The sequence below is a fragment of the Chenopodium album genome, chromosome 21 (assembly GCF_948465745.1).
Source record: "Chenopodium album chromosome 21, dcCheAlbu1.1, whole genome shotgun sequence".
Classification (NCBI taxonomy): Eukaryota; Viridiplantae; Streptophyta; class Magnoliopsida; order Caryophyllales; family Amaranthaceae; genus Chenopodium; species Chenopodium album.
In genome coordinates this window covers 1286745-1302648 of record NC_137854.1, presented here as the reverse complement: position 1 = coordinate 1302648, position 15904 = coordinate 1286745, and the positions used below count along the sequence as shown (strand labels likewise).

The 15904-nt window shown below is 36.7% G+C and overlaps 2 protein-coding genes and 1 pseudogene across 3 annotated transcripts; 1 reads left to right on the top strand and 2 right to left on the bottom strand.

The window, feature by feature from the left end:
- The first annotated feature begins 1588 nt into the window (after nt 1-1588).
- On the top strand, nt 1589-5336 carry LOC145600199 (beta-glucosidase 11-like; annotated as a pseudogene). The gene is made up of 13 exons (XR_014104262.1): nt 1589-1764; nt 1865-1928; nt 2355-2410; nt 2950-3025; nt 3118-3189; nt 3263-3368; nt 3438-3690; nt 3786-3901; nt 4069-4289; nt 4439-4458; nt 4543-4612; nt 4707-4797; nt 4912-5336. The product of XR_014104262.1 is annotated as a beta-glucosidase 11-like (transcript).
- Nucleotides 5337-6149: 813 nt separating this feature from the next.
- On the bottom strand, nt 6150-8425 carry LOC145600230 (uncharacterized). Its single transcript, XM_081656142.1, has 7 exons — nt 8309-8425; nt 8070-8215; nt 7717-7960; nt 7504-7608; nt 7191-7373; nt 6795-6999; nt 6150-6689 (listed from the first exon to the last, which is right to left on the bottom strand). The coding sequence occupies exons 1-7, from the start codon at nt 8423-8425 to the stop codon at nt 6193-6195; spliced, it is 1497 nt and encodes a 498-aa protein (XP_081512268.1). The 3' UTR covers nt 6150-6192.
- A 1658-nt stretch (nt 8426-10083) lies between these two features.
- LOC145600229 (uncharacterized) lies at nt 10084-13732 on the bottom strand. The gene is made up of 9 exons (XM_081656140.1): nt 13115-13732; nt 12694-12898; nt 12523-12613; nt 12293-12429; nt 11944-12187; nt 11741-11845; nt 11436-11618; nt 11119-11323; nt 10084-10976 (listed from the first exon to the last, which is right to left on the bottom strand). Exons 1-9 carry the CDS (start codon nt 13362-13364, stop codon nt 10462-10464), a joined length of 1935 nt encoding a protein of 644 aa, XP_081512266.1. The 5' UTR covers nt 13365-13732; the 3' UTR covers nt 10084-10461.
- Between the last annotated feature and the right edge of the window lie 2172 nt (nt 13733-15904).

Below are 15904 nucleotides of genomic sequence, written 5' to 3'. Positions count from 1 at the left end.
ATCTTAGCCACTTATTAAATGTGTTTTTTTATCCAACAAAATTATAGTTATTTTATATAAGTTAATTTGTGTCTTATTATACTATTTGTTTCCATTATGTAATGATTGAGTTTGACAAATAAAAATTGTTTATAGCAAGACTTAAACTCGAAACCAACAAGTCTTACTATCTAAACAGTTGAATTTAATTAGCAAATTAAACCAGTACAAACTAGCAACCCGGGGCATTGCCTGGGCCACACATTAATTATCTTATATATAATTGCAGGGTCAATTCACCACAGCCCTTCAAATCCCCAAAACTCTAATCTCAAATCTTATATATTAAAAAACGTTCCTAAAACGAAATATGTGTCACGTGACACCCTTCACATGTATTAGATATATGCCACATCACCTTTCACAAGTATTATATGCCACATCATCCATCGTACTATAAACATGTTTTAATGCAATAAAAATGTTTATTACAAGGTTTGAACACAAGACCAATAAAAAATAATCCAATGTTCTAACCATCTTTGCTATATTTTAATTATGTTTCATATTCAATTAAAATATACTAAATACTTTGTATTAAACACCAATTTGAGAGAACTAATTTAGTTACATAGCTATTATTGTTCACTTGTTTATATAGTTTATATATTATAGGTCAAATAATATTGTTAATATTCAAATAAAATCCGGTGCATCGCCCGGGGTACACACTAGTTATATGTAGAAAAGTGTATTAAAAAAAGGATAATAAAAATAAAAGTGAAGTGGGTGAAGTGGGTTCCAATCTCAAGTCTTAAGTTGAGTCTTGAAATTTCAAGACTCAACTTGAGACTTGCTTGAGATTTTTGAAGAAAAATGGGAAAAGTCTTAAGTATAAATCTTAAGACTCAAAATGTTGATATCACCCCAAGTCTTAGGCTAAACTTGCTCTTAATCTCAATATTGTCTAATTTACTTTGAATCGTAAAATTTGGTTAAAATTATTTTATTTTGACCACGTGAATAGTTGAACATTCAGAAACACAAGATTCGAGTAGCATTACTAACATATACGGAATACGAAATACCAAATACTCCCTTCGTTTTTAAATACTTGCTCCACTTTTCTTTTGCGGCCGTTCTAAAATACTTGCTCCATTTCCTTATTTGAGTAACTTTTACAATAATTAATTCATTTCTATTAACTAGTAGACCCAACATAAATCATATTTTAATTTTATTCATATTCTCTCTCCTCCAATTCTTAGTACTTTTGCTTTTATATTTCTTATTCTTCCACCAACCCCACTACCTCCCTATTTTATTACTTTCTCAATTTCTCCAATTTCTCCTAAAACTCAGCGCACGCAGAAATGGAGTAAGTATTTAGAAACGATGGGAGTATAATAAATCGAACCCAATATAACCTCCAAAGAGTCCATATTTAGCGGTGGGAACCAATGACCAATATAATTGACAGAACAAGACTAGTCGAGTTTCGAGTAGTAGAATCTCAAATCCAACCCCTTTGACTTACTAGTGCTTTACATTTCACAATCAATTTGTAATTTGGTTTTCAAAGATCAACACATTGAAGTGTAGTTTGTAACTGAAGAGAAAGAAATGATTTTGATTAATGGTTTTCTGAAAGAACTAGTAAGGTTCATGATCCTGATTAATGGTTTTCTGCTACTGCAACCTCCTTCAACTGTAAAGGGTTACAGTTACAGCAGAACTGATTTCCCCTCTCATTTCATTTTTGGTTCTGGCTCTTCTGCTTATCAAGTTACCCCCTAATTCTCTCTCATTCATACAATTACCATTACTAATGCTAATATTAATACTAATGCTAATACTAATACAGTTTTAATGGAGTTTTATGCAGGTTGAAGGCGCAGCTTTTGAGGATGGCAGGACCCCCAGTATTTGGGACACCTATGCTCATGCTGGTAAGTGTTCATTTTTGGGTTTTCTTGTAAAATTCATTTCTGGGTTTTTTGTGATTTTAGTGTCCTGTTAGTGTAATTGGTTATTCTTTATTGTCTGATTGAAGGGTTTGATTTACATCAGTAGCAATTACTTATGGTTGAATAAGTATTTAGGGATGTTAGGCAAAATTAGCTATTGTAGGAAAATGAGACAATTATTTTCGAGCATTTCAAACTAGTATATGCAACTATTATTTCCGTATCAAATAGTAGTAGTTTTAGTTCCCCGGGAGATGGGGATCATAATAACAAGATGCTTAAGTTGTGCCATAAGCCCATAATTGATAGTCCTTTTACCGTAGGGTCATACTTGCAGTTAAGGCTTGGATTAGTGACCGTGTGTATAAGACGCTATCAATGTCTTATTAGTGCATTCCATTGTTTCAGGTTATGTGGATGGATATACCGGGGATATAGCATGTGATCAATATCACAAGTACAAGGTCATTTACCTAAATTTTGTAGTGTTGATTCTATTTATTATCTTTTTCTTAGTGGCTGCAATGTTTATAATTTTCTGTTTCATTATCCTTGCTCTAGACTAGCATCCTTCCACAACTTTAGCTGTATAATCATTTCAGAATCAACATCAGTGTCTTTGTGTTTCTTGGTGATCGTACCTGACCAATTGTTTCAGAAAGTTTTATCTCGAACAAGAGCTTACTTTCTAGTATGTAAATCACTAAAGTTGCATGATTAATTTCTCACTTTATGTCATTTATTCTTCCAACCCCATCTGGAAGAGAGCAGCCTCATTTTGTTGGTTAGTTAAAATGACTGTCATACCATGCTATGAAAGTTTCCATATAATGTGCTTCATTTTCACTTGAGGCATGCTCTACTATCATTATTCATTTGGCAAGATATAATCCCTTTGGCTAATATATGATCAACATCATCTTCCTTCTAGATTGTGAATAGTATACTACTAGTATATATCTTCTAATTTTTTTTTTTTTTTTTTTTTAATGTTATTTCCCAGGAAGATGTCCAGCTAATGGTAGATACGGGTTTAGATGCGTATAGGTTCTCCATCTCTTGGTCAAGACTGATCCCAAGTACAATATGTCCTTTTGCAGCTATCCAAGATGTTATTGCAGTGTTTCTTTATTCTAGCACTAATCCTCTCTTCCTGATTTTTCACTTCCAGATGGAAAAGGACCTGTCAATCTAAAAGCTGTAGAATATTACAACAATCTTCTCAACGAACTCATTTTTCACGGTAATTGTCAAAATTCCTTCAGAATTTGGGTCCACCGAAATTTATGAAACTTTACGAGTCCATAAATATATAGGAATTCAACCACATGTGGTTTTGCTGCATATGGACATTCCTCAAGCACTTGAAGACAATTATGGAGGATGGGTTAACCAACAGATTGTATATTGATCTTTAACTCTGTCTCCTTTGTTTGCTATGCATATAACAAAAGCTCATGATTTGGCACTCTTTGTGAAATGCGGATGCAGGGAAGACTTCACAGCATATGCTAATGTGTGCTTCAGAGAGTTTGGTGATAGAGTTTTGTATTGGACAACATACAATGAACCCAATATGTTTGCTGAATATGGTTATGATCATGGATTAATTCCGCCTCAGAGATGTTCTGAGCCATTTGGGTCTTGTACACAAGGAAATTCTACTACTGAGCCATATCTGGCTGCTCACAACTTGTTGCTCGCACATGCATCAGTTGTGAGGCTGTATAGGAAAACATACCAGGTTCTTCTCACCGAAGTCTGAAAGTGATGCTACCATGTTACCTATTGAAAAACTTGTCTTTCTTAGAACTTACCTATAGAATGACATTCATGCAGGGAAATCAACATGGCTTTTTAGGTCTGAATCTCTATGCGGAGTCATGTGTTCCTGAAACAAATTCAGAAGAAGATTTACTTGCGGTTCAGAGAGCTCGTGATTTCAGGATTGGTTGGTGCGTGAAGGGATATGTTGTAACTTTGTCCAATATGCCATAAATTATTTCTTCAGATCATCATGGCTTATTAAGTATCTGCTACCTTATGCTCTTTTCCCAGTGCTATCCATCTCTATTTTGCAAATGTGGTGGTACTTATTGTAACATCTTCAATGTTGTATCAGGTTTATGGATCCCCTGGTGTTTGGTGATTATCCAGACGTGATGAAGAAGTCAGTGGGTGGGAGACTTCCATCCTTTTCAGATCATGAATCTGAACTAGTGAAGAGCTCCTTCGATTTTATTGGAGTGAATGTCTACACAACTATAGGTGTCAAGGACAACACAAGCAGCCTCACAGTGGACCTCAGAGATTTTGATGCAGACAGGGGAGTCGAACTTATCTGTATGTTTTAGTACTCCTTGATTCAATTTCTTATATTCTCTGTCAAAAGAATTTTTTGTCTGGGTTTTGAGATTTTGTAATCTTATGTCTTAGAGATATAATGCTAGGTTTGCACAACTTGGTGTTAATCAAATGTTTACTTTCTGCAGATAGGAATGATGGTGAAAGGGTGAGAACTGACCTTGGTCCAGAGCAGGTCCATTTGTATCCAAGTTTGTCCGTTGATTTCTGACTGGTTATTGTTGCACATCAGGGTGTACAAGGCGTTTTGGAATATTTTAAACAAAAATATGGAAATCCTCCTCTCTATATACATGAAAATGGTTCTTCTGTCTCCTCTCATGTTATACAACAAATTGAACCTATTGCCTTTTACGCTTTACCACTATTTGCTAATACTGCACCTGTAATTTCAAGGTTACCGAACGGAGCGTAGTGCATCATTGGAAGACACATCAAGGGTTGAATATCTTAATGCCTCTATAGGATACTTGCTTGATGCATTGAGGTATGATGTCTGACTTTTAAGAAATGGCTAACAATATAGCTGCTAGTAGGTGTGTAACTTGCAATAAATTTTTATGTTCTTTATGTCTAATTTTTTCATAACTCGGAACTGAAGGAATGGATCAAATACAAGAGGGTATTTCTTATGGTCATTTTTGGATATGTTCGAGCTAGGAGGAGGATATAAATGGGGTTTTGGCATTTACTATGTGGATTTGGATGATCCAGATCTAAAAAGATATCCTAAGTTATCTGCACATTGGTATTCTGCACTTTTGAAGGGCGAGAATTCCAACTCTAATGGGATTATCCAACAAGCGAGCAACTTCACTATTTTCTCCAGAGCCCTTTCTGACAAATAGATTTGAGCATAGCATGAGATGATTTTTAGGCTCTTCTTCAAAGTTGAACATTTTACTGTTTTTGTAGCTTCCGAGGTATACAATTTTTTCTTCAGCAAGTACACCTGATTTCTTACCTCCAGATGAGTAGTGTAATACAGAAGAACGAGATAGTAAATCTGTAGCTGTACTTTATCTATCCGAGCATTTGGGATGTACTGATTGATCGTGCGATTTTTGAATTTATCTATATTATATGCTACACCTTTACATTTGGATTTTTCTACATTGAATTTGTGGTGATTTTCATGCTGCCATAGGTGGTTGAGATATATTACAGAGTTCGGCAAATTTTAGCAGTTTTTCTGTAGAAGTGTAGTTCTGGACATCTACAGAGGATTGTGTGTTTTTATAAGTTATAGAAACTGCCTTCCCTGGTGATAAATCAGCGATGCCATTCCAAGATATGTTCTTAGGCTTTTAGTTTTCTTGAAGTTCTTGAAGGAGGACAAATGATTTCAACTATGTACTCGAGGAGTCCAGGGGATTTTCTGCAAGGAAAATTTTCAAGAGATCAACCTGAAGTCCTGAAGCAGGCATGGAATACCTTGGAGTACTTAAGAAGTTATAATATGAATGTTTTACCAAATGCAATCACTCTTTCCCAGTTTTCCTAGTTTATGAGGCCATGGGTCAGGGCTTCCAACTCAGGGAAGTTAACTTTGCTTTTTAAACTTCTTGGTGGATGTTGTTTGCAGAAATACACTAGAGTCCAAAATTCTGGTGTGTTATCCAAAACTTTGTTAATTTTTTAAGATTTTTGGTCGAGGAACTGGAGTCCACACAATTCAGTGAGCTTCCACTGATGCTCTAAATTGAAGGTTTTCATTTGCAATAGTAATACACTGGGAGTTAACTCTATAATGAAACCTTTAAGGGCTTTATTTCTCACATTCTCTTCTTACTTTTACAAAGACAATAGGATAGACAGAGAATTTCTACAAATCTCCTTGTCTGTCCAAAATTCTGGTGTGTTATCATTCATATTGAATCTCTTACTTAGTCACTGATACGCCTATTTCATTTGTTGTCAGACCAAATCCAAAGGGATAAAGAGGATCATAGTGTGGATCTCCAACATTCATGGGGAGCTGATCAACAGTTTTGAACCATGTTCTTGGCAGCTTTCCAGTGAACTCATAGTCACCAAACAGCAGATCAGCAACTCCTTGGCCTTCTGTGCCAGGCAACCATGCTGCAACCAAGGCATCGATGGGGGCAATGTAAGGCTCGATGGAAAGGGGGCGGCCAGAGATAACAACAACAACACTTTTGACGGACCCACTGACATTGCTGATCACAGTGGGTCCAGGTTCTATCATCTTGAGTGTCTGGCTATCACCATGCATCTCTGCGTAGGGAAGCTCACCTACAACAATGATGGCATGAGTGAAGTTGTTGGACTTGATGAAATCTTCGTCTGGGTTCTCCTTGTATACCACTTCTGTACTTGGGTAGACAGCGGATTTCACAGCATCCAGAATTGTTGTTCCTGCTCAATGTAGAAAAAAAAAGGTATGTTTCATTAGAAACATTCTATATGGCATTTTTAGCATATAATCAAAAGATTTAAACTCAATTCAACATTTAAGCTAACCTCTGGTACCATCATTTCCTGAAAATCCCTGCCAACTAGTTGTCCATCCACCACATTGGTAACCCAAATTATGAGCATGAGTACCAGCTACAAGTATTTTTGACTCACTTTTAGGAAGGGGCAATAATGGACTCTCTCCTTCTTTACCATTCTTTAGGAGTACAAGAGATTTTCTTACCGCCTCTCTTGCCAAGTCTCTGTGAGCCTGCATAGTAAAATATGAAACATCAGTCTAAAAGGAAACTTAGAATAAAACCTGCAAATGACACCCAGTGATGTGAATCTTATGCTTCATTTAACTTGAAACTTTTTTAGAACATACTTATTAACATAATTAAGGGACTGTATTCACTGTAATATACAAGTACATGCATGTTTTCCAAATGTTGCTGTTACCTGTTTTCCAAGCTCATTAACCAGACTAAAATCGGCCATAGGATTTTCAAATAGACCCATTATAAACTTGACATAAAGAATCCTCCTCACAGCATCATCAATACGCTCCATACTAATAGAGTTGTTCTTCACCAGATTGGTAAGAGTGTCTATAAATTCAGTGAAATTAAAAGGAACCATTACCTGTAAAATGTAACAAAATACCATTATGCAATGTAAAATGGGCATCTTTGAGGTGCAAATTATTACTAGTGCTATAAATATTAGCCAGAGACTAGAGGATAATGATGAAGTTTGCTTGAAAAACACTAACCATGTCTATTCCAGCTTGAATTCCAGCCAAAACGGAGTATGTATAGTCTGCATGATAAGGAGTAGTCATCCTATCAAGTCCCTCCCAATCAGAGATAGTAAACCCCTACTTGTTCAATATAAATCTGATTAATAGTGAGAGAATTAAATCGATGGAGTTTTGGGAAATAAGTATTGTGCATAGCGCGAGTTAATTATGAAGGCGTTACTTTACCTTGAATTGGAGAGTATTCTTGAGATAGTCTGTGACAAGGGTACGATTGGCATGCATCTTTTCTCCATTTAAGCTAGAATAGGAGATCATAATTGTTGACACCCCTTTGCTGATACAGTCGAGATAGGCAGGCATGTGGATTTTATACAACTCAGCAGTGTCAACAACTGTGTTACTTGCATCAAGGCCTTCTGTTGTCCCCCCATCACCCACGAAATGCTTAGCACAAGCTAAAACTTTGTCCCTGTATCAACATACATAATTCGAGTTAAAATACTGATTGTTCTGATAGGTGAAAGATGAGAGTGGAAAAATGTCATTAGTTCATGTAATATGCTGCATAGTCTGCATACTTTCCCCCAACATAAGGAATTCCATTATGAGATCCTTTAGGGTTTACTCCTTGTAAACCATAGATTATCTCAGTCATCTCCTGCACAATCTGGGGATCCTCACTATAACTCTCGTAGCAGCGACCCCATCTTGGATCTCTGCAGACCTGTGAATCATAATCTACCATTTGTCAGAAAAATTTTCTTCCATCTAGAAAGATTCTTATACAAATAAATGAACTTTCTGCAGTGATACTCACGGCAATACAAGGGGAAAAGGCGTATGGAATCCCAGTAGCTCTAACTTCCAGGGCAGTCGCAGCACCAATCCTCCTAATAAGGTCTGGATCTCTACACTCAGCATAAGCAATTAACATTTTTGTCTATCAGCATCATAAAGATAGTATTTTTTTTTTTTTTTTTTTTGAGGAATATTAATAAAGGTAGCTGTTACATCATTTAATTTTGAATGTTTGCATTAGCAATGATATCCCTGGAGCTTTATTGTGTTGTAGTGTTATACTAGGGGGAGGGGGTGCCCTGTTTTCTGTTGACTGCTTTTTGCATTAGTTAATATTATCTCAATAACACATTAGAGATTTTCATTGGTTTAGCAGAATATATGAAAAAAAAAAAGAAAGATAATGACACAATGACCCGAAAAAAAAAAAAAAAAAAAAAAGAAAGTAAAATCAACAAATTACAAAAGCAACCTTGATTACTACAGTATCATGCATTCATGCCATATCTAGTGCTGAATTTGAAATTGGTTGGGAGTATGAATTGAATTTTAAGTTCTATGTTGTCTGATAAAGTGATAATATTTCTATAAATAGCCATACCTCTTAATCTCTTAGATCTAAGTTCAGAATATACCATATAAAGGCTTATACTAAAAACACGAAAAGTGAACACTGAAAAGAACTGGGATAGCAACTTGCCTAGCAGCTCCAAGACCAATGTTATGGGGGAATACAGTGGCATTGTAGACAATGGCATTGCCATGAATAGCATCAATCCCGTAAATCATCGGTATCCCCAAACGAGTAGCCAAGGCACCTTCCTGAAATTTGTTGACTGTGTTGATCCAATCTTCAGCTGTGGCTTTTGGAAAAGGCGGACTGTCTCCCCCACTCAGCACACTTCCTGCGTATTTTTCATATATTGCCTCCAGTAAGCTTTCCGTAACTCACATAAACAGGTAAAAACAATAATTTTTTTTCAATATGATTAAAAAGTACCTATAGAGTAAGTCTTCATGACATCAAAGGAGGCGACAGCACGATCAATTTGAGTCATCTGACCTATCTTTTCCTCCAAACTCATCCTGCTAAGAAGGTCTTCAACTCTAACTTCAACTGCTTCATGCTGATCTTTGTATTTCATGTATGTTTCAGCCATTGATCAGGGTTGACTTTTGATTTTGGATCACTCCCTAAAAACAAAAACTTAAACTCTACAGTAATGGAGGATTTATAATTTACAAATTACAAATTTGAAAGGGAAAACACAAATTTCAATATAGTGAAATACAGTTCTTAGTCTAATATAGGCGTTAATATTCCCAATAATTGCAGAACTTCAAGCATTTAAAATGACTCTTACAATAAGTCCTCTTGTAATAAAATAATAATCCAATAAACTACAATAAAGTAAGTCCTATTATTGATTGGGTAGCAATTTCAAAAAGATTGAATGCTTCTCCCTATCATGCCAGAATTTGGAATAATACAATAAACTAAGTCCTATTATTGATTGGGCTCACATGCTAACAAAAGTGATCTGAATTTTTTTAAACTGTACTGATTGTCTCTGTGTGAATGTCAGCTATTTTAGTTGGTTAAAGTCTTTGGTAGTGATACCCAAGGCAATTGGCCGGACTACTTGGATATATTAGCTAAATTAACTCCTAAGGTAAGTCCCTGAATCTCAATAAATATGCTCTCCATACTCTGGAACATCATGGCTGTGCAATGCAATGTCTGAAAATTGCATATCAACAACAATTTTTGAAGCAACACCGACGAGTATAGTATAGTCATTAACTAGTGTTTCCTTAGCTTACAAAAAATAAAGGAATTACATAATCCATGCTGAGCTCATACAGAGTACTTATAGCACTGAAGTGAAATTAAGATGACACTGATCATGGTCTTTGAACCCCAAAAGAAGATATTATGCATGTTCTTCTATTTATCTTTTAAACGCATTCTTCAGCATTACACATGTGAAATTAGATATACAGAAAGAATTTTTTTTTTACATCACTGTATGTCTGTATAGCCTGTCATTGACTTTGTATTCTCGGCCAATTAGCCTAAGTGTAACCTAACCAGTACACAGTATATACTGTATAGTAATGCTTCTGTTCCTCGAGATAGTAGATTTTTTTGCCAAGTACTCAGGATTCTTGTCATTCATATTGAATCTCAGACTTAGTAACTGATAAGCGTATATTGTTAGTTGTCAGGCCGTATCCAAAAGGGAAAAGAGGATCATAGTGCAGATCTCCAACATTCATGGGGAGTTGATCGACAGTTCTGAACCATGTCCTAGATAGTTTTCCTGTGAACTCATAGTCACCAAACAGCATATCAGTAACTCCTTGGCCTTCTGTACCAGGCAACCATGCAGCAACTAAGGAATCAATGGAGTCCATGTAAGGCTCGATGACAATGGGGCGGCCAGAGATAACAACGACAACACACTTGATGGACTTGCAGACATTGCTGATAATTGCAGGGCCTGGTTCAGTCATTGTGAGTGTCTGGCTATCTCCATGCCATTCTGCATAGGGGGGCTCACCAACTACAATGATGGCATGAGTGAAATTGTTGGAGTTCACAAATTCTTTATCCGGCTCCTCCTTGTATACAAATTCTGTACTTGGGTGGACAGCTGATTTTACAGCATTCAGAATTGTAGTTCCTGCTCAATGTTAAAGAAAAAAAAAGGTATGTTGCAGTTTATTCTCATCATTTGGATATAGAAGCATTCTGTAAGTTATTAGAAAATACTTTGTATCAGATAGTCATCATAAAATCGCAATTAAATCAACAATTCTGTTTACCTCTATTTTCATTATTATCCAGAAATCCCTGCCAACTAATTGTCCATCCACCACACTGATAACCTAAATTATGAGCATGCGTACCAGCTACTAGTATCTTTGATGTTCTTTTAGGAAGAGGTAGTAATGGTCTATCTCCTTCTTTACCATTCTTTAGCAGTACAAGAGATTTCCTTACTGCCTCTCTTGCCAAGTTTCTGTGAGCCTGAAAAATCGAAATTGAAATGTCAATCTGAAAGGAAGCTCAGAATGAAGCAGCAGATGACATAACATGGCTAGGGGACTGTGATATGCAGTTTGGCAAATGTGGCCATTACCTGGCTTCCTAGCGCATTAACAAGACTAAAATCAGCCATAGGGTTTTCGAATAGACCCATGATAAACTTGACACGCAAAATTCTCCTCACAGCATCATCAATGCGTTCCATAGGAATATAGTTATTCTTAACCAGCTTGGTAAGTATGTCTATGAATTCAGTATAGTTGTAGGGGAGCATAACCTGTAAATTTGACAAAGATCAGTGTCAATTGTGGAAGGTCCTTTGAGGTGCAAGGAGCAAAACCTAAGTGCTAATACTGCTAAAAGAATGTAATGATGAAGTATGCTTAAAAAGCCACTAACCATGTCTAATCCAGCTCGAATTCCAGCCAAAACAGAGTTTGTAAAGTTGGCGTGATTTGGAGTAGTCATCCTATCAAGTCCCTCCCAATCTGAGATAACAATTCCCTGCTTGTTCAAAACAAATACTAATGAGAATCACATTGTAGAAATTTGGGGAAAAAACAGTGCATTAGTGTGAGTCGGCCATGTGAATGATTTCTCACCTTGAATTGGAGCGTGTTCTTGAGATAACCAGTGATTAGATCCCGATTAGCATGCATCTTTATTCCATTCAAACTAGAAAAAGAGACCATAATTGTCGATACACCTTTGTTAATAGCATCAAGGTAGGCAGGCATGTGAATTTTAAACAACCCAGCTGCATCTATAACTGTGTTACTCTCGTCAATGCCATTAGTTGTCCCTCCATCACCCACATAATGCTTAGCACAAGCTATTACTTTGTCCCTGTATCAAATACATGTATCTGAATCAACATTCTGATGCAGAAGTTCTGATAAATAAAGAAACAGTGTTTCTGAAAATGGTATCTTCATGTAGTATAATGCATACCTTCCTCCAACATAAGGTATGCCCTTTTTAGGATTTTCGCCCTGTAAACCATAGATTATATCTGTCATCTCCTGCACAATCTGAGGATCCTCACTGTAACTTTCGTAGCAACGGCCCCATCTTGGATCTCTACAGACCTGAGAATTATCATCAATCCTTTGTCAGACACCATTCAATTTCAAATATACTGATGCATATATATATGCAATTGTGCTTGTGCAGATTCTTACGGCTATACAAGGAGCAAACGCGTATGACATCCCTGTAGCTCTGACTTCCAAGGCAGTCGCGGCACCAATCTTCCTGATAAGTTCTGCATCTCTACACTCAGCATAAGTAACTAACATTATATTCACTGATCTAGACTAATAATAAGTCGTGTGATATTGGTAACAAGTTACCTAGCAGCACCAAGACCAATGTTATGGGGGAATACAGTGGCATTGTATACAATGGCATTGCCATGAATAGCATCTATCCCATAAAACATCGGTATCCCCAGACGACTAGCCAAGGCACCTTCCTGGAATTCATTGATTATGTTTATCCAATCTCGAGCTGTTGCTCCTCGAAAAGGCACACTTTCTCCCCCGCTCAACGTACTCCCTGCTTATAATCATACCATGGTTCATAAATAAAACCCAAACATAGACATTGACCAACCTAAACTCGAATAGACTTATAATAAAGTGTGAAACCCCGACTTAACCCAATATAACATGACCAAAATGCGGAATTTTTTTTATAAAAATTGACCGACCCATTTGACATGTCTACTTGAGAACCAATAACATAAACGGAGTTAGAAATTTAAAAAGTTACCTATAGAGTAATTCTTCATGACATCAAAAGAAGCAACAGAACGATCGATTTGAGTCATCTGACCAATCTTCTCTTGCAAAGTCATTCTACTAAGAAGGTCTTGAACTCGAACCTCAATTGCTTGATTTTTATCTTTGTATTTGACAAACAGTTCGGCCATTGCCGTTGACCTCGCTCTCGAGGTATAACTCCAGATAAACAACACATTGATCAAACACCAACCAAACAGTATCTTTCTATAATCAACCATTATTGAAGAAAGAAAGCTTAAACTTTCTGCAGCTTTTCTTCTTCAAGTTTTCTAGCTAAAATCCTGAATCTGGAAATCCCAGAAACAGATTTAATAATGATTTTTATACTATAGTATAATATAATATAATATAATTGTTGGTATTTCTATGATTAATAATGTGGCAACAACTATGACTATCCTGGGAAAGGGAAAGGATGATAATGCCAGCTATGTCCAATGCAATTTTATTTCAATTAAAATATGCAGATAGTATTGGAGAGTTTAACCAGACACTAATTATATTTATACAATTAGAGCCAACTACTCCAAAAAATATTATGCAATTGGACTTAACTGCTAAATTTTAAAGTAAAGAGATTTGTAAGATTGCCTTTCATTCTTCAACTACCAAAATCTTTTGTTGAGCAATATCTAAAAACTTATCTAATTTTCCACGTCAGCTTAAGTAGATATAGTAAAGTTTTTTTTTTTTAAAAAAAAAAAAAAAAATGGATTTACTAGCTATATTTGGTCTAGTGGTACCTACACCATCCAAATATCCAACAGGGTTGTAACAAAGATCAAAATTTTATTATTGAATAAGACCAGATTAGTTATGCTTGGACCGAACTTAAACCAGACCAATAAAATCGATCTGTAACCTAAATTGGATCAATTACGGGACACTTTGTAGATGAGATTCTCTTACCCTCCCTTTACTCCCAAAATGTCAACATGTAAGATCTTTAGAAAAAAAAAAGATAAAATTGTATTATCAGCATCAACAAGTCAACAAATTTTACAAGAATGGAATACGTTGCTTAATTTTTTTCTTAAGACCAAGTGACAAACTCTAGTAGATAGTTATTTATGTTGCGTGATCAGGTAGCCAGATCAAGACGAGAGGAGAGGTATTGGGATATATCATATACTTCAGTTCTTCTTCGGGATTTTGTCACACACACGGTTGCTAAGAGCCTGCCTCCGCCTCCGCCGTCCAATCAGTCTCCAGGTACTCCATACCCTTTAGCACACTATATAAATTGTAACAATTTCTCTGTCAATTATCAGAAATTTATTGCAGTTGTTGTTCAAAACTCGGATCCTAAATCTTTCAAAGAGGCCATGAAGTTTGATGGGTGGCGCAAATCTATGCAAGAAGAAATCCGAGCTCTGGAAGATAATGGAACTTGGACTTTGGAGCCTCTTCCCCCCGGTAAGAGGGCTCTAGGGAGTCAATGGGTCTATAAGACCAAGTTTTTGTCTAATGGTGAGATATAACGCCTCAAATCTCGCTTGGTTGTGTTTGGCAATCATCAGAAAGCGGGAATTGATTATGATGAGACTTTTGCTCCGGTGGCTAAGATGACCACAGTTCGCACTTTTCTTGCTATTGCAGCTTCCAAAAATTGGGAGATTCATCAGATGGATGTGCATAATGCATTCTTACACGGTGACTTAGTTGAGGAGGTTTATATGAAACTTCCTCCCGGGTTTGAAAGTTCGGATCCTAACTTGGTGTGCAGATTGCGAAAGTCGTTGTATGGCTTGAAACAGGCTCCCAGATGTTGGTTTGCTAAACTTACCAAGGCTTTAAAACAATATGGTTTTACACAATCTTACTCTGATTATTCTTTATTTACATGCTCTAAGACTAATGTTCAAATTAACGTCTTGGTTTATGTTGATGATCTCATTATTTATGGGAATGATTCCGCTGCACTTACTATTTTTAAAGCCTATCTCAGTGATTGTTTCAAGATGAAGGACCTTGAACCTTTGAAATATTTTTTGGGGATAGAAGTTGCTCGCAGCTCTGCAGGTTTGTTTCTCTGTCAACGTAAATATACGTTGGATATTATTTCCGAGGCAGGATTGTTGGGTGCAAAGCCTAGCGGATTTTCGATGGAGCAAAATCACAAATTGGGCACGGCTACTGGTGATTTTCTACCAGATCCTGAGTCGTATCGGAGGCTAGTAGGCCGATTGATTTACCTTGCTGTCACTCGGCCTGATCTTGCTTATTCAGTTCATATACTCGCTTAATTTATGCAGGCTCCTCGTACTGAGCATTGGGATGCCGCGTTGAGAGTGGTACGATATTTAAAAGGCACTCCGGGCCAGGGAATTCTATTGAGCTCGGCTAGTGACTTGACTTTGGAGGGGTGGTGTGACTCCGATTGGGCTGCATGTCCTTTGACTAGGCGTTCTCTCACAGGTTGGCTAGTGTTTCTTGGAAAATCTCCAATTTCATGGAAAACGAAAAAGCAACTAACAGTTTCTCTCTCTTCATCTGAGGCCGAATATAGGTCAATGTCCGGGGTCACTTGTGAGCTCAAATGGCTAAAGGCCTTGTTGCTAAGTATGGGTATTCAACATCCAAAGGCCATCAAATTGTTTTGTGACAGTCAGTCTGCTTTGCACATCGCACAAAATCCGGTTTTTCATGAACGAACGAAGCACATTGAAGTAGATTGTCACTTCGTTCGTGATGCTATTAACGAAGGCTTAATTTCTCCATCTCATGTTTCTACGAAGGAACAGTTAGCCGATATCTT